Here is a 19,654-nt window from a genome sequence, read left to right as displayed (position 1 = left end):
AGTGTGTAGCCCAAGAGGCTGATCTGTTTCCACTGGGAATTGACTATCACACAGGAAGCTGTCTCTAGCCGTACTCTGAAAACTAGAAGAGTTTGTGAGATCTTAAGCAGTTAGCATAAAATCGCCAGGAAAATGTCCTTTCTTTGTCCACGTGCTTACACCCTCTGCCCACCCCCAATTCCATTAGGCTTTACAAGGAACTGGATTTTCAGACACTGCGAGCCATCTACCAAATGCACTCCCATCTGTTATTGATAGACCCGGCCTGGGGTCCAAGGATAGTCCAAATACACAGAAGATCTGAGAAGCTTTATCTTTCTGCTTCTAAATAAGCAGTAAACAGGAATTCATTACTCCAAAGTTGTATCATCATATACTTCTCTGGCAAAGAGACATTTCTATGGAGAGAGAGATAAAAGATAGTCACTTTTACATACTTTAATGACTGAGAAACAATACAGATACTTTTATTCAACCAGTTTGAACTAGGGCTACTGCAAGGGCACTAGCAGTTGTGTGGGAATCATCAAGACAGGAGGAAGCTTATAAATATCCAATGATGCTCCCGTAACAAAAAATAGGGTGCTCTTCTCACTGTGCCCAGTTTCTCTCTCTTCCCAGCCCAGTCCCACAGCTTGGCCATTATACAGGACTCCTCTTTTCTCTCATTTACTCATCTCCCCTTTTTGGACTATCTTGACATGCCACATTCTTCTTCCTGACTACCCTTCCCAGACAGAAACAGCCACAGACAGGAAAGGTTTCTGTCACATCTTGCTCTCCCAAAGGAGCATGTCACGTTACATCACTGCGGTTAGATCAAGAGTCACTTCCTGGAGGCAAGGCCCTCCGGTTTCACTTTTCTTTGTATCATCAGTACTACGAAGCAATTCTGGACTATGTGAGGTTCCCAATAAAAAGCTAATAAGCAAGTCAAATAACAGTTGGATGTTGCACAGCCTCCTAGAATTTTAGCACCAGACAGGATATGAAACTTGAAGTACAAACTTCCCATCTTGTATAGGAATTCTTTCTATAGGAGCTAGCCTACTTAAATAAAAAAAAAATTCTTTCTTTCTTGCAAGAAAAGAGAACTCTTAGGTCTTAATGATATTTCCATAGCTCTGTTAGAAAAAGTTCCTTACAAGTACAATAGTCAGTCATTCTGTAGCTTGTATCCATGTCTGTTAGTCCGTACTCATTGTACAAAACGTGAGACTGATTCTCAGTATTCTTATAAAATGTGCAAAATCAGTTTGGAATAAACTATGATATCAACGGTAAGGTGTGGGGTCTCGATGTGATACCAAGTCTTTTAGGAGGCACGTGGTTCAGTTTACAGACAGCTGCAGAAATCCCTACAGACTTTCAGATGGGGCAAGACAGGTATTTGGAAACTGATGATCGAGGAGGTCATTTCTAGCATGTGTGCTAGCTGTGGGACAGGAAGACGAGAGACTTGGGGGCTGAAACCTACCGCTTCGTTAAAACAGAGACTTTCAGCTAACAATTGATTCTAAATGTAAACACTTTCAGTTCTGTGCACTGTATACAAGAAATTGACGTTTTAATCTGGGACTGCAAAAACAATTTCCCAGTGTTCTACCACTCTAAGAGGGACATAAGTTTTGTTAGCAGGAAATTTTCTTTCTAATGCTAACTGTAAAAAAATCTGCCTAGACTTGGGAAGAAAAGACCTATAGGAAGAGCAAGTTCTAGTTAACTTATTTTTTTCTGATAAAATTGAAGAAAGTTTAGTTTCTATTTAGCTCTCTTTAAAATCTATGTCGAACAATTCACTAATACGGCACTAGCCTCCTAAGAGAAAACAGTAGTAGCCCTGAGAGGTTTTCCATGTGGTTTTACGAGTGATGGGCATGCAGTCCTTGAAGAGCTTATAACTGAATGAAGAATGTAACTTAAAAATTAAAGGAAGTTCACATATGAAAGATACAAACAGTAGAAAGACATGAAACTCACTTTTTGTGTTTTTTTAATGGTTATTTATTTATTTTGAGAGGGAGAGCTCACGTGAGCAGAGGGAGGGGCAGAGAGCAAGAGAGGGAGAGAGAATCCCAAGCAGGCTCCATGCTGTCAGCACAGAGCCCAACGGCGGGGCTTGATCTCATGAACCATGAGATCATGACTTGAGCCAAAATCAAGGACATTTAACCGACAGAGCCGCCCAGGCACCGAGAGACATACGAGACTCATTTCATGTAAAAGTTTTATTCACTTTGTAAAATCCTTTCTTAGAAAAAGTCCATATAAAGTGAATTTCTAAATGAATCATGTCTATATAATTTCCCAATATCTAATCAGATTCATTCTGTTATATAGTAGAAATAACATAAAATCATTTCAAAATTTAATAAGCCTCATAAAGTTATATTTCAAAATAAAGAATTAATTATAAGGCTTTAAGATAAATTGCCCGTAAATAAAATTTGACAGAAACGTATCTTCCAGAAACTCTAGTATATAATAATCTGGCTTTTATGACTGAATCACAGAACTGAGTCCAATTTCAATATTTGCCCAATAACATCAGCATTAGCTGAAGAGCTAATGCTAAATCCTGCTAAAAACAAAGTAAGTGCTCATTTAGCTGAACTTAGTAACATGTTACCACATACTTGACATTTCAGTAATGTGGGGATTTAATAGGGCTGAATGGCAATTAAAATGTAAATTTCTAGGGGCACCTGGGTGGCTCAGTCAGATGAGCATCCGACTTCGACTCAGGTCATGATCTTGTGCTTCGTGAGTTCGAGCCCCACACTGGGCTCACCACTGTCAACCTGTCAATGCAGAGTCCTCCTCAGATCTTCTGTCCCCCTCTGTCCCGTCCCCACTTGCACTCTCCCAAAAATAAATAATATTTTTAAATGTAAATTTTTAAAAGGAGCAAGGACTTAGATTAATGGTATTAATATTACATAGTATTGGATTAGATAGTATTAGATTTTTCAACCAGTATGAAAACAATATTGGCATCGATTTTGCACACATGCACACATACTAACACACACACACACACACACACACACATATGTGTGTGTGTGTGTGTGTATGATTTCAGGATGTATATTTTATATGTATATTATGTACATGCATACATATGTCATTTAAAGATGTAGTTGTATAGGGGGACCTGGGTGGTTCAGTTGGTTAAGTGTCCGACTTCATCTCAGGTCATGATCTCACGGTCCGTGGGTTCAAGACCCACGTCGGGCTCTGTGCTAACAGCCCAGAGCCTGGAGCTTGCTTTGGATTCTGTGTCTCCCTCTCTCTCTGCCCCTCCCCTGCTCATGGTCTGTCTCTCTCTCAAAAAACAAACAAAAAAAAAAATTAAAGAAATTAAAACTAATAAAGATGTAGTTGTATATATAAGAGTAATGAAATATCTAGAGTAGGGTGGATTAACCTAGGACTAGCTCATGAGTATATTAAAAACAAGATTTTTTTTTAATTTTTCGTAATGTTTATTTATTCTTGAGAGAGAGAGACAGAGCTCGAGCAGGGGAGGGGCGGAGAGAGAGGGAGACACAGAATCTGAAGCAGTTCCAGGCTCTGAGCTGTCAGCACAGAGCCCGACGCGGGGCTGGAACCCACGAACTGCGAGACCATGACCTGAGCCAAAGTCAGACACTCAACCGACTGAGTCACCCCGGCGCCCCCAAAAACCTGCTTTTATTTTATGTTAGGGACATATAGTTTATTGTATTTTTCTGATATTTTTCTTTGTTTTTAAACAGGTTGTTTGGTATCAAATCAGTCATTCAAACGGACTGTTCCAGCACGTGGAAGATCGTAGCAAACCCAGACCTGTCATGGTATCACCATGCCAACCCCATAGTCCTGCTGGTGATGTACTATACGCTGGCAACTCTGATCCGCATCTGGCTACAGGAACCCCTTGTAAGGATAAAAAGGTTTTGGTAATCTGATATGCCAAGGAACCTGGAAACTCCAGGAGAAGTGGCTCATTGCTACTAACTACTGAGCAGTCAATGCTGTATTCCAAAACAACTGGAGTGTTCTAGTTCTGGTGCCTTATTTCAGCAGAGCACTATGCAAATGCAAGTGCTCTCGTAACAAAGCCTGGTCTCTTCAATACATCACCACGTGCTGCTGAGAATGGTCCCTGGTGAGGAGAATGGAAGACATTTGCATTGAGCACTTAATGCCATACGATGGGCTGTCCATAGACATTATCTCACTGAATTCACTGCATAACTCTGAAAGAATTAGAATAGTATCATACCCATCTTGGAGATGAGGAGAATGAGGTTAGAGAGGTCCATTTGTCTGAGCGGTAGAAATCAGATTCAAACTCATGTTTGACAGCAAAGCGAGAGCTTCAGTGACTACACAGCCTGTTATCATGGTGACTGGAGTTTCAGAAACTTCTCTGACCTCTAACGTCTGAGGATGGGATAGGGACACCCCAGCTCTCAGCGGGGCCTGTAGCCTTCTGAGTACCCCACTGTGAGGCATGGGGACTTGGGGGTCTCCTCCAGGCACGACAGAGGAGTGATTTATTCCTGTGAGGTATTAACAAGGGCAAGGCACTTTTGAGGGCAGGACCAGAGAGTCTGGGTAGCTTCTCTCTTTTCCTTTTTTGGTGACAGAAAACTTCAGCCCCTTTCATTTTTCCCCATAATTGACTATAAGAAGCTCAGTTGTAAGGGAGCTTGTTGGCACATGAGGCAGGAAAGTAGTGTAGACAAGGATGGTCACACCTCTCATCCAGCACCTTCTGGGGGGCGGGGATAGCTCACTGACTGGAAGCCCATCTGCGTGAAGTCACGCCTCCTCTCCTGTCACTTCTAGGTTAGGGCCTTTTCTGTGTTCACACCCACAAGACTGTATCTACACATCCATTCAGTTCATCTGACAGGCAGACAGCAAATATTTATTGAAAGCCAACGCTCTCAGACATGAAGCTGGGGGCCAGGCATAGAGCATCGCCCTAGGCAAGGTGCCCCGGGGGAACTGGATGTTCCAGAAAAGAAAAAGCAGTCCAAACAAGTAAGTGGGATCCAAGTCACATAGCACAGTGGAACTGGGTGAGACGTGTGTCTCGTCCGTCTCCAGCAGAACTGCTACCTGCAGAAATGGGGCGCTGTCCTGTGCCCCACCGGTGATCCATTGTCCCCACTGGGCAGGCAGACCCAAGGGCCACAGAGGCAGCCTTGTTCACAGGATTCTCATATGGTGTCTTTCTTTGGGCCATCGATAGCAGCTTCATGTAACAAAATGTTTTCTGGGGTCATAAGGGATCTCCATCATTTTATGGTCACAGTTTCCTCCAGTTCTCTCCTCAAAGTTTGAGTGTGCCAGTAAAATGCTCTCAAGTGAAGTCATTGTGTTCATTTCATCCACAAACACACAGAAGGTAAAGGGTGTGCACATTGCACAAATGAAAGTGGATACAAAAGAAATTAAAATATGTTACGGAGATGGTCTCTGAACAGTGTCCAATGAGGGATGGAAATTAAGGCATTCAAGTTAATAAGAGTCACAGGTGTCCTTCACTTTCTCTGGGGGATATCTCAGCACCCCCAGCATGCCAGGAGCATGTGACCCCTGTTGTCCTGCTTCCATAGTGGGTGAAGGCCGCATTATAGTCCCATAGGCCCAAGAGACATTTGGCTTCCTCAGCCTTGGGCCATCTGGGGATGAAGGAAGGTAGAGTTAATAGCAAAATTACAGACCACAGTGTCTAGAAGGGTGTGTGGAGAACAGGGCCTAATTCATACCAGTGTCAACATTTCAAGGGGCCTATATTTTAAATGTGCTGGGACACAGCACTCTGTCATTGAGGCACTGATGGAAGACAGGTGGCTGGTTATATCATAGTTCCAGATGACCTGGCACCCTTCATGAAAAATGTCAGCTATCAAATGTGAGTCCTGAGGTAAAAGTCTATGATGCATGTTTGAGAGAGAGACAGAGAGAGAGAGAGAGAGAGACAGAAACAGAAACAGGTGTCGAGAGTTAAATAATATATGTGCTCCCACCAGGGCATTTGGGTGCTCCCCATGGCTACTCTACCCTGGCACACTAGAACCAGGAAATTGGGCACTAAGGCTAAGTTCCCTTCCTGCCCTCCGGTGTCAACGGTGTGTTAAAGCCCTTTTTTGGAGCACTTTTGTTCAGAAACCATACAAAAGCACCCAGTGTATTCTGCCCCTTACTCTCTCTCCATCATCATCATCATCTCTTCTAGACCAGTTGCCTAATTTAGGCCAGTGTCCCATAAGGCAAGGTGACAGTTTTGTGCATTAGATATGTGTATAAGTTCTAGATGATTCCACCTTTAATAAATTTCTTCTTAATTAAAGACTGTCCATGGATGGCTTACATAGTTCATTGAGCACTTTTTTGGAAGTTTTTCCTTTAAGAACCCTGTACATAGCTGCCTTCTACTACAGTTTGGAATACACAGCGAGAAACTGTGGCTATTTAACATTGAAGCGTATCTCTGTGATTTACGGGGCCTAGGAGGGATCAGGAACATTTAACATTGATGTGCTTAGCATTTACAGGGTGGTATTGGTGTCATGCCCAAAGCGTCTTGATAAAACCCCACATATTGTATACATTAATTTAAAAACTGGAGCAAAGATGAAAAGCTCTCTCTGGGTCGCCCAAGCCACAGAGGGAACTGCTCCAGGAAGCAGAGCTGGCCCTGTGGGTTATTCTGTGTCTTAGGTGCAGGATGACAGGACCAAAGAAGAGGACAGAGCCCTGGCTTGTAGCCCCATCCAAATAACAGCTGAGAGGAGGCGAAGCCTGTGGTATGCCACACAGTACCCAACGGATGAGAGAAAAGTAAGCCACAAGAAATCCGTTTCCGTTTTCCTAACTAATTTTGCTACTTTTGTGTTAATGTTGCTGAACCTGAGCCATGTATCACGTGCAAAGTCAGATTGCTCATAGTTTATAGAAATAGTTTGATTTTGATGTCTCGAGAGCAGAGCGCTCTATTCAGAGAGGAGAACCCAGTGCTTCTGAAGGAAATACATGGTTCCATAATACCCCATGAGAACACCATTTTATATTGTAGCACTTTCTACTGAAGTCTCTTAATCCTAAAAAGAAAGATTGTTCTTAATTAAAAAAAAACTTTGTATTTTAAACTAACAAAATATAACAAAGCAATCCAACCGGCAGGGAAAGTCTTAGTGTTGAAATACATTGCAGAAAATGATTTCACTCTATCAGGTAGCCAGCCCCAATAATAACTCAAGTAACCACTTAGAGAAGAACAAAACAGTCGATACGAATATGATTAAGTATCTCCTACCACTCTGAGGCAACAGTATGGGTTGATGAGGAAAAGTGAGTCACAATGGGTAATTCATGTAATTTTGATTATTTATTGACCATTTTGAACTCAACTCAGCGCCATATTGACTTGTTAAAAATTGCCCATTTGTAACGTGGTAATGACAAACACAAAGCATTTACTTCCTGGCATGTTAGAGAATTGAGGAGTAGATTCTCTGACGTATTTGGTGGCAGGCTAGTTTCCCTAAGGCACATGGTCTTTCTTATTCTAAGCATGGCTGTCATGTCATGTCATGTCATATCAAGGGAGAGGGCTACACAATGAATGGGCTGCTTAAGACAGCAGACAGTTGTGCGGAGTACATGTGGTTCCCTTAGATGTGTGAGGATTTCCAGGGACCTTTCTCTCTCTCTCATCACGTCATGTGTCAGGTTATCCTGGCCCTTTTACTAAGGACAGATAGCGATAGAGGATGGCTCAGGAGTTTTTCAAATTGAGGTCTGTGGACCGCGGGGGATTCCTGAGACCCTCACAGGGATCCACAAGTTCAAAACTACTTTTGAAATAATATTTAAAATATGTGCCTTTTCCCCCTAAGCTGACCTTTGTTCTGATGACACAAAAACACAGACCGAGGCCGTGGCACGAAACCCTACAGCCGCGGTCCTGCCCTTCCCCACCACGCACTCACAGAAATCAGAGCAGGAAGGCCAATTTCATTTAAGGATATCCTTGATGAAATAAAATTAATTTAAAAAAAAAGAATATCTTTGATGAACCAGAAATAGTTACCAGTTCTTTTTTTAAATCTCCACATCAGAGCTCACATCTGTTTAATATCCCATGTGGTAAAAAGGGAAGTCGCCACAAAGTACCACCTGCAAACGTGTGATGACCATCTTGACGAAAAGCACTTGGCTGGTTGTAGGAAGCGTGAACTGAACTAGCCGTTGCCCACCGCACACCAGATTCACTTGACAGAGCTGCTAGGAGACAAATTATGGTGATTCAGGGATGGGTATTTGGCAGATAGTTACTGGAAAAGAAGAGAAGTGAGCCCGTCACTTCAAGGCACGCAACAGACAGCACTTACTGCCAATGGTAACACTTGAACTTATGAGTGAAAATTAGAATATTAGAAAACTTGCGTCCACTCTTCGGAGCTGGAAAACTTCCCAATACTGAGCACCTCTCTGATGAGATCAGTGGTGATATTAACACGTGTGTGTTTTAAATATTGTGTAACAAAATGTGTCAGTATTTGGGAGACTGTATAACTCACTGGAGCAAATCACCAACACGTGAAATACATCATTGGACTTTAAGGCAACAGAGTGTAAAAAGTTCACTGATAGACTTTCAGATTCCATGTTGCAACTAATCTTCCGGTTACTATCACTTGTTGAGTTTGGTGTAGTATTAAAAACAAAACAAACCAAAAAAAACTGCCCACAATTGCCCGGCTAGACTTTTGAAATACTCTTTCCTTTTCCAACTGCATAGCTCGCTGAAGCCAAATTTTCCCCATATACTTCAGCCAGAATAACACCTCATGGCAGATTGAGCACACGAACAGATATGAGAATCCAGCTGTCTTCATTTATGCCAGATATTAAAAAGATACGCAAAAGTATAAAATAATACCACTTTTTTCACTGTTTGGTTTTTTTTAAATACAACTGTTTGAACAAAATGATTTTTATTAGCATGTTAGATTTTAAGAAAAATTGAACAAACTAACAAATATTTTTAGATGCCTCAATTTTAATTTCTAGCATAGTAGATATTGATGGATAGGAGCCATATTATTAAAACTCTTTGGGACTCTCCGTGATGTTTATAATTATAAATGAGTCCTAATCCAAAATGGTCGGAGAATCATGCAGAACACAGAACAGCAAACGCTTATTATTGGAGGAGGGTCCAAACCACCTGACACTAATATAGTTTAAAAGCACAGTCATTAGGGCCCCTGGGTGGCTTGGTCGGTTGAGCCTCCGACTTTGGCTCAGGTCATGATCTCACAGCTCGTGAGTTCGAGCCCCGCATCAGGCTCTGTGCTAACAGCTCAGAGCCTGGAGCCTGCTTCTGATTCTGTGTTTCACTCTCTCTCTGCCCTCCCCCTCTCACATTTCTCTCTCTCTCTCTCTCTCTCTCTCTCTCTCAAAAATAAATAAACGTTCAAAAAAATTTAAAGCACAGTCATGTAATAATTATTTTGTGGTAGACAATATGCAAATCTTAAAAATAATCTCAACCCACACATTACAAATCAATTTTGCTTTATTATGAAACTTCTATTCCTTGAAAAGTAAATATTTTCAGAATTTTGCAGACGTCTCAAAGGGTCTTAGGAGTATTAAATGAAGCAGCTTATTCTATTAGAACAAAACAGTTGAAAAACATGATCAGCTTTTGAAGTCATGTGGTTTATGACTGGTTGCTTGCTGTCACAATTAAACGTTAACATCAGCAGCTGTAAAACAGTTGTAATAAACAGCAACAGCCAGTTCAATGACTTGTCCCTTTATATTCTGCATGGCAGTTTTAACATACTAGCATCCAGCTAGTTGAAAGAATGGGTATGTGTAAAGTAAAACTTTATAGATATGTATAAACTTTACCATGCTTTTTGCTTACATATTAACATTGCTCTCCTGCATTGCTTTTTGCAGCTTTTATCCATGACCCAAGATGACTACAAACCATCTGATGTTAGTATATTCTTAGAATTATCATTTATGCTCGTGTAAGTGATGTAAAAGTGATATAAATGGAATTAGCTCCTTTGAGTATATTTTAATAATCTATAAAATTTCCAGAAGTTTTTGAATAATTTTTTGTAGAAATTATATCTGGTTTATTGCTGTTAAAACACTAACTCATGTAACATGAGCGTGCGTACAGTCATACAAAATATATTTAAACTTGTAAAAAGCCACATTGGAGAGTTTGTAAAAGCATTTTGCTCTGCAGGTAGACCTATTACATAATTTGAATAGGAAGTCTTGCATGTTCATGGACACACACACGTATATTTATATCGTAAAGCCAAAGAGGCAAAAAAAAAAAACAAAAAAAAAAACAAAAAAAAACAAAAAAACAAAAAACAAGAAATCGCACTTAGTGTACGAAATGCTTCAGCACAGAAATTGCAAAGCGTCAGCAATGATATCAAGAGGGGGTGCCAGCTAATGAGACTACATTAGTCCTATGCGCAGATGTGCTAAGTGTGGACAGGGGTGCTCTGGCTGGGGCCTAGGAACGATCTGGAGTTGCACTAGCTGGAGGGATGGCTGGGAGAGAGGCCATCAGAACAGAGGCTGGAGAGATGATCACACCAGATCAGCAAGGCTCAGCCAGCCTTTTCCAGGATTTACACTTGATACCTAGAACAGAGGGTGCCTTGCATGGTGTTTAGCAGAAGTGCAAGACAAGATCAGATTAAATTTTTACTGGGACCATTCTGTGGAAAATAGATTTGGACACAGGAATGAATGTACGCGATTCATCTTGCTAAAGCGGATACTTGATTAGTTGTCCGGCTTCCGTTTAGTTCTTCACTGTTGAGTTATGCCTTTCTAGCGTAAGGGAAGGAGGTCGTATGTCCACATTGAAAACTGGAACTGATGTCACAGCTGTGCCTTTGCCCCGTGCTCCCCTGGCAGGGCCTGCTGGTGACCGTGAATGGCAATCCCGTAGACTACCACACCATCCACCCCAGTCTCCCCGTAGAGAACGGCCCTGCCAAAGCTGACCTGTACTCCACCCCGCAGTACCGGTGGGAGCCCTCTGAAGACTCCTCAGGTAAGGGGTGCACATCATACCTCACCTTTGATCTCCTCTCATGTACACGCTCAACATCTCTCTGTAGCTTGTTTATTGTTTATTGTGTTGGTTCTTTCTCCTTTTAACGTGGGCATTGTCTTCCATGGTCAGTATCATTAAGCTCAAGTTCTCTATTTTTCCCTAGCGTATTTCTCTGTGTATTTTACCCTTGTATATAAAATAAATGGTATAATTGGGGCAAACTCTGAAAAATAAAAGGTAAACAGTTATTTTAAACACATCAACTTACAGTGTTAAACCTTTGTGTGTGTGCGTGTGTTTGGGTTTTTCTAGAATTTGATATTGTAATCGTGGTTAATAGTTTTGCTGGTTAATGGATGACCATTTTTAGAGTTTATTTTGTCTATAAAAAAAAAAAGGAGAGGGCTCAAACTTGTACTAGGCCTTTTTTCGCGTTTCTCTCAGTTTATTATGTTGAAGGAAAGCAGGCGGATACTAGAGATGACAAATTGGTGGCTTTGACTTGGGTTGTGTTTTATTTTGTTTTGTTTGGCCTATGCAGCATTTTCTAAAATGAAAAAAAAAAGTAACCCACATTTTAAAAGCTGCAGCTCTGAGATACGGAAATTTCTGGAATCTCTTGAAGAATGTGAATATCTGGCAACACTAGCCCCCCACTCCTGCGAGGCAAGCGTTCACTCAACCACTGTTGTCACTTCCCTGATGGGGACCATGCCAATCACCAGTTCATAATGACAGAATTAGCTAAGTTTACTGTTGGGTGGAAAAGGCAGAGTACGCAGTTTGCGTCAAAGTGGCTACAAAACTGTACTGGATTTTTCTGTCTATTTATATGGAACTAACCCTGGAGTTGTTACACCTGATCCTACCTTAAGTAAATGGCAAGCAACTATCCAGCCTGTGATTGGTACATTAAGCTTAATGTATTTTTTGTTCATAATTCTTCATCAGACTTATTCTACTGTATTGTTCTGCATAGTTATCAGTATACCCCGAAGTTGCCTCTGACCTGGCATCTACTTAGCAATACAAAGGGTTAGTCACACTATCTAGCCTTCCTCAGTAAGGTCAGACCAGGTTCACTTCCCTAACCCAGCAGCCCACACATACCCCCAGCCCTAGATGGCACCTGCCGTCTCCACAGAGCCCCAGACTCTATGGGTTAATTACCCATTTCTGCTTCCTACTTGCATGTGTTTTAGTTTGCAAGTGTTTTAGTTTGCAGTTCACTTACTGAATATCTCAAGAAAATCCAGTACTTTCTGCAATGTGGTCTTCAGTGCTTTGGCATCAGAATCACACGGGGCAGGCCGAGAGCCAGCATTTGTGACTTTTAAAGTCTGGGACGCTCAGGTCACAGCCAGATACAATTCTCTTTACACATAGCTAACGTAAAAAGAGATGAACACAATTTTGGCTGCTGACAGGCACACTCACACATACTCACATCATAAGTTGAAGTTTCAAAGGTAACATAAAAGCTGGACAGTTATTTTAAAATTTGAATATATATATGCAGACAGTGTTACAAGCAGAGAGGTAACGCCACGAGCTGTAAAATCCATCAGATTCCGTTTCTTCATCACTGTGTCCAATCTGTGGCCTTCCCCTTATAATCCTCAGCCCCCACAGTGGAAGGGTGGAAGGCAGCAGGCTTCTGTAGGAGGAAATACCAGCCCCTGGCTTAGAGACTCACTTCTGGAGCCTGCACAAGGTGCTGTGCATGGCCACTGGTTCTTCACTGGTTTCTATTTCCTTGGCATGGTGTAGAGCGACTCCCTGGTGTGACCCAGCTATACGTAGCCCATTTAATTTAAGCAGGAGGACAGAAGGGATGTGGCACTGATTACTTCATCTTTGAATTCAAATTAGTTCTCCTGACAAGTAGAGGAGGATCTTGAGAAGAAATCCTTCCTTAAGTGCTATGCCCGTATTTTCCGATTGCTGGTCCTCTTCTCCTCAGCCCTCCGCACTGTCTTTTGCTTTTTAACATGATCTTTCATCCTTAGTATGACTTGTCTGCCTCGGCATAACCTAGGAAACCATGGGCCACTGAGTTCACACTGGCAACGTGGTTGGATGGTTGGTTGGTTGGCTGGCTGGTTGGTTTTCTTCACCTTCATTCTATCCATACTCTAGATACTGCTTGTATTAATTATCTATTGCTGAATAACAAATTATGGCCAAACTTAATGGCTTAAAACATTTAGTGTCATAGTTGCTGTAGGGCAGGAATCGGGTGTGACTAGGATGGGCTTCTCTGACTCAAGGTCTCTGATAATGTTGTAGATAAGCTGCTGGCTCGGGCTGTGGTCTCATCTGAAGGCTCACCTGAGGAGAATCTACTTTCACATCTACCCATGTAGTTGTTGACTGACCTCAAGTTCTTGCTGACCGCTGGCCAGAGGCACCAGTTCCCTGTCACCCGGGCCTCTTCTTAGGGCAGTGTACAACATGGCAGCTGGCTTCTCTCAGAATGAGTGAGAAATGAGAGAAAGTGCCCAGGTGCCTAAGGCAAGGCCATAGTCTTTTTAAACTTAATCCTAGAAGTTATATTCCATCCCTCCTACTTTTTAGAAGCTCATCAAAGGTCCCACCCACACTCAAGGGACGAGGACTACACAAGGGCATGAAGACCAGGAGGTAGAGATTATTAGGGACCATCTTTGAGGCTGCTTTCCATTCCTCTCAAATTGAAATTTTCTTTCCGGGATTTCTGAGTGCTAGGTTCCATTATGCTGGCCAGGCCATTCTGTTTGAATTTGAAGGGCTTTGTCAGTTGGAAAGAATCTCTGAAGTCTTAAATAAAAGTCTGTGTTAAAACCATATATGTGGTGCAGCAGTTGGGACCCTTATCCAGAATTCACATATTAGCATAAATAGTTACATAATGTTTTTCTCCGTCTAGAAAAGAAAGAAGAAGAAGGGGAGGAGAAGGAAGACTTTGAGGAAGAAAGGAGCCATGAGGAGAAACGAAGTGTTAAAGTTCATGCCATGGTCTCTGTGTTCCAGTTTATTATGAAACAAAGTTACATCTGTGCCCTTATTGCCATGATGGTATGTATGAAATGGGACAGCAGCATGCTCAAGAAATGCCCCATCATCCTTTCGTGACTGGCACAAATACCTAATCTTTCCAATATCTTGGCAGAGAATGGTTGGGTATTTATTTTTTCCAGCATCTTTATACTACAGATTTCAAAAATCAGGTTTTGGGGCACATGGGTGGCTCAGTCAGTTGAGTGTCTGACTTCGGTTCACATCATGATCTCCCAGTTCATGAGTTCAAGCCCCACGTCAGACTCTCTGCTGTCAGAGTAGAGCCTGCTTCGGATCCTCTGTCCCCCTCTCTTTCTGCCCCTCCCCTGCTTGCTTGCATGCTCTCGCTCTCAAATAAATAAATAAACATTAAAAAAATCAGGTTCTGGGGTGCCTGGGTGGCTCAGTCGGTTAAGCGTCCGACTTAAGCTCAGGTCATGATCTCACAGTCCGTGAGTTCAAGCCCCGTGTCAGGCTCAGTGCTGACAGCTCAGAGCCTGGAGCCTGCTTTGGATTCTGTGTCTCCCTCTCTCTCTGCCCCTCCCCTGCTCATGCTCTGTCTCTCCCAGTCTCAAAAATAAACAAAAACATTAAAAATTTTTTTAAAATCAGGTTCTGTTCTATTTAACCTCCTTTTAAATATTAATGCATTTCTCTCAAATTAGCCTTAAAAGTGAGACGGTTGCCTGTTTTGCCAGTTTAAAAGGATCTATTGGGTAGTTTTTCTATGTGATGCTGAAGGTGTTCAAGATTGTCCATAAACTTTTATTTTCTTCACATGGGAGAATTACATTCACATCTTATCTTAAATTTCAGTGAAACTGTAGTCCATCTTAGCTGCAATAAATTTTTACTGATATGAACATCCAGCAGCCAGAGTTCCCAAGAGCTTTTCCGATTTTCAGTGCTCAGTTGATGCATGTTTGTCCTCACTTCTAGGTACATCTTCCGTCCCCAGCATCACAGTTTCAGAAATCCTCATCCTCATCCTCATCCTCATCCTCATTATCATCATCATCACCATCATCCTTTGGCCTAGAGAGAGGGGATATAAGAAAGTCTAATTTGTCCCCTTCCTAAAAACAAACTTTTATGGGAAATCTGATTTATTTTTGAGACACCTAACGCTTACCTAACACAAGACTCTTCTACATTTTGTGGTCAATGGTGAGATCCCATGAACACCTTTAATGATAATAGAATGAAGATATTCTATACCTCTGGGGGGGGGGGGGGGAATGCCTGAACCCGGTTTCTCCAGGCCTCCCCTCAAGATGTCTTCCAAATGAACCAACCTGTGTGTCCAATCAACTTCAGCTTCTAGTAAGGACAGCTGTACATCTGAGAGAGGGGTGGCAGAAAGAAAGCTCCTTGAAATGAAAGATGGCTCAGGGGTGCCTGGGTGGCTCAGTTGGTTGGGCACCCAACCTCACGGTCCGTGGGTTTGAACCCTGTGGCAGTCTCTGTGCTAAAAGAAATGAAAGATAGCTCGTTAGGTGATTGCAAACTCTCTTCTTTAATGTAAATTCTGTGCTCTTGGGTGCTTTCTGGCATTTTCGACATGTCATCCTCTAAACTGTAGCAAAATTCCAAATTCAAACTATTAAATGTAAATGCAGCTTACAATTATGATTCAGAACTCAAAAGAGTATATACCTTTCTTCTCTCTTTCTAAAAACAAGTCTGGTCTTTTTTTTTTTTTTTTTTTTTTTTTTTTTTGTAAAGCAATAGAGCTTAAAACGGAACCCCAAAAACCTTGATTACACATTTTGCTACTTAGTATAAAAAAGAATCTATTGTAAAAACAACTTAAGAGAGCAGATCCTTCATTAAAGACATGCCCCTGTCTGGTGCCATATTCATTGTTTTAACGGAGCCATCATATTAATGTTTTAAAAGAGCCTGCGTTCCATGGAAGTGTCCCATGTGACAGACTTTTAATCACAGACAGAAAAAGTAGTCCTGAGGAGCCAAATCTCTTAGAATGGTACTTGTATTTATTCAAAAATATAAAGTCGGAATACACTAAACTGTCAGACAATCTGGAAATTGAACATAGTGCAGAAGCATCCCGAATACCGCAACTGAAAGGCATATGTCACTTAGGCACTACACAGGAAAGAGGTTTAAAAAAATCCTCATAACTTGTTTTTCTTCCTCTTCCACCCCCACCTTCCCAAGAATAGGGTGCAGGGGAACAGACTTGCTGGAATTGTAATATCTGTGAAGATGATTTTCCTGGGTCACACCCAAACAAATGGCCATTACATCTGTATTTCGTACCGGGATAAATGAATTAAATACACTACTTAATGCAAGTGCATTAACTATTACCTACCTAACCTTTGATAAACAGTATTTCCAAGAAATAATATTTTCATGAAAATAATTCAGACTTGCTAATAGTTAGCAGTCACTCACCTAATTTCAGTAAAAGCAACTTTAATTTCCAGTTTATGTTTATCATGTGTTTCTTTTTTTTTTTTTTAATTTTTTTTAACGTTTTATTTATTTTTGAGACAGAGAGAGACAGAGCATGAACAGGGGAGGGGCAGAGAGAGAGGGAGACACAGAATCGGAAGCAGGCTCCAGGCTCTGAGCCATCAGCCCAGAGCCCCACGCGGGGCTTGAACTCACGGACCGCGAGATTGTGACCTGAGCTGAAGTCGGACGCTTAACCGACTGAGCCACCCAGGCGCCCCATTTATCATGTGTTTCAGCCAACAATTTTAAATAAATTTTAAGTAAGTTCACCACTTAAAAAGCTAGCTCTCCTATAGGACAAATTTGCAAATTGCCGAGAGGAAATAATATGAGGAAATTTTTATGGCCACGTTTCCTTGGCACTCTTAAATAACTCCCGAGTCTAGTTTGGAAAAAGAAGGGATAGATCACTTACAGTTGCTTTTAATACTGCAAAGTAGGGTGTACCTTTGTATCTTTGTACCTAAAGTGAAAAATATTTAGAAGGAAGACCCGCCATACATTTGCCGTTGGCTCTGTTCCCTGCAGGAAGTTAAAAAATAATGCTCTTCTCAGCAAGATCAGTCTTTCTCTTCGGTTCTCTCCCTATGCCCCAGGTTGGGGTATCTCTCTATGATTTCACCACTGTCTCCTCTCCTTAGTTTGAATATTATTGACGTTTTCCTTTTAGATAACTTTTTTAAATTTTTTTTAACATTTATTCATTTTTGAGAAAGAGAGAGCATGAGAAGGGGAGGGGCAGAGAGAGAGAAAGAGGGAGACACAGACTCGGAAGCAGGCTCCAGGCTCTGAGCTGTCAGCACAGAGCCCGACATGGGGCTCGAACCCGCAAACCGTGAGATCACGACCTGAACAGAAGGCTGACGTTTAACTGACTGAGCCACCTAAGTGCCCCTCCTTTTAGATAACTGTTAACGTACCAGAGCAGGGGACTATACATTGTAGTGACCATCATTGTGTTTTCTCTTCCTTTCACCCTCAAGGCTTGGAGCATCACCTATCACAGCTGGTTGACTTTTGTGTTGTTGATTTGGTCATGCACCCTTTGGATGATTCGCAACAGAAGAAAATATGCCATGATCAGCTCTCCTTTCATGGTCGTCTATGGAAATCTGTTGCTGATATTACAGTATATATGGAGTTTTGAACTTCCTGAAATTAAAAAGGTCCCAGGATTTTTAGAAAAGAAAGAGCCAGGAGAACTTGCCTCCAAGGTAAGTGAATGGGAAAATAAGAAAACAAAACATTGAAACAAATCCACAATAATCATAATAAGCATATCCAGGCACAGACTTACAAAGGTAGGTTCCAAATATTCAGTGCTTTACAAAAATGAATACGTTAAAAGCTCTAAGAAATAACTCATATTCCTTAGAGGTCTCTATAATTTAAATGTGAATAAATATTACACCATGCCTTTAGATTTTATTTAAAATAACAGTGCTTTCCACTGGAAGGAAAAATATAGGCTGTTACATTTTAATGTCAATTACAGTGTGGTAGAAATTAGAGGGGGAAACAGGAAAATACAGTATAAAATGTATCAAAGGGTTAGGAGACTTTGATCTCAGTTTGCAAAGCAGGCTGAACACATTGCTGTTACAGATAATCACCGATTATTCATAAAAACTTTTTTCTTCAATTATGTCTTAAAAACACTGTAGCAGCAAAAATTAAATAGGACACTTATTTTTCTCCTTCTGTGGATTACATGATGTACCTTCATTTGTAGTGAGAAAGCTCATGATCTGTCACTACTCATTATTTTCATGCCCCATTTTAATAGTTTTCACTTCAGAAGATTATAAATTGCCCCAAACTTTGTTTTGTGAACTCTGGCAGACTCTAAACACATTCTATTTGTGTCGATGACTTTGCAGTAAGACGGTGAAAGCAGTCCTGTGTAATTTGTGTAATTACTCCATGAGCCTTGAACATCTTTCTCCTCTAGGCAGAGAATTAGTTTCTGCCTAAAGGGACATTAATTTACATTGCATGAAATCCACCGTTCCTGAGAGCAGCCACCTTTTTTACAGGTTACCAGACACCAGACAGCCCATAGCCAAAGCAACCAGGCATCCACAGGGCTTTAGGAGACACCAAAGATTGGTTCTCATAACAGATTTTTGGGTGAAGGCTATTGGGGTAAGGGAGAAACTCCTAACAGGTGAATTCTAAAGAGTTAGAAGTTAGATCATAATCCCCTGTGTTCATGGACCATGGCCAGTTCATTTATTGATTCATTCATTCATATAAAACTCCCATGCCCACCCTACTCCACTTTCTCTCTCAAACCCCACTCCACGATGACAGTCCCACAGCGTATTCCCATTTACAGGTCACTTCTGCCTCCCACTCTTCCCTCTCATTCTCTCCTTCCCTGGACTTCCTCTTAAACACACACACAAACACAACTGATACGTTCGTCTTTTTTTTTTTTAACAAGAGAAATTCGAAATCTCATCTTGTGACTGTGCAAATCTGTGTCAGCCTGGCTCAGAATATTGGGGAGGCATCTGGAAATGTATGCCACCTAACTGGCTGAACTACTTCTTGCCCAAAATCAATAGCTCTTGGGGGGCACCTGGATGGCTCAGTCAGTTGAGTGTCCGACTTTGGCTCAGGTCATGATCTCAGGGTTTGTGGGTTCGAGCCCTGTGTCAGGCTGTCTGCTGTCAGCACAGAGCCTGCTTTGGATCTTCTCTCTCTCTCTCTCTGTCTCTCTCTCTCTCTCTCTAGGCCCCTCCCCCACTTGCACTCTTCTCTCTCTCAAAATAATAAATATTAAAATGTTTTAAATCAACAGTCCTTGGGATGGGGGGACATTTGGGGGAAATAAACTTATTACTTGTAAGAAAAAAAGCAGTGTTATTCTGGGGAAAGCAGGGTCTGCATTTATATTTTAATGTACTCAGGAGCTAAAAAGAAAACAAGTTTTGTCATAGATAAAAACATAACCCAAGATCATAAAATCTCTATCACGGTGACATTTGTCAGAGCACATTATTAAACACAGTGTTT

The 19,654-nt window shown here is 41.5% G+C and overlaps 1 protein-coding gene across 8 annotated transcripts in view; it reads left to right on the top strand.

The window, feature by feature from the left end:
- The window catches only part of LOC102966393 (piezo-type mechanosensitive ion channel component 2), a 468,901-nt gene that overhangs the window by 328,431 nt on the left and 120,816 nt on the right, over window positions 1–19,654 (top strand). For all 8 annotated transcript variants that reach the window (XM_042961476.1, XM_042961473.1, XM_042961474.1 and 5 more), the window contains exons 8-13: window positions 3,759–3,921; window positions 6,721–6,840; window positions 9,976–10,014; window positions 10,969–11,107; window positions 14,019–14,167; window positions 17,617–17,847. In XM_042961476.1, the coding sequence (XP_042817410.1) occupies window positions 3,759–3,921; window positions 6,721–6,840; window positions 9,976–10,014; window positions 10,969–11,107; window positions 14,019–14,167; window positions 17,617–17,847 (841 nt within the window). The remainder of the gene's footprint in view (window positions 1–3,758; window positions 3,922–6,720; window positions 6,841–9,975; window positions 10,015–10,968; window positions 11,108–14,018; window positions 14,168–17,616; window positions 17,848–19,654) is intronic.

This window comes from Panthera tigris, chromosome D3 (assembly GCF_018350195.1).
Source record: "Panthera tigris isolate Pti1 chromosome D3, P.tigris_Pti1_mat1.1, whole genome shotgun sequence".
NCBI lineage: Eukaryota > Metazoa > Chordata > Mammalia > Carnivora > Felidae > Panthera > Panthera tigris.
Note: the sequence above shows the minus strand (reverse complement) of the source record. Positions and strands in the feature narration are given on the sequence as shown.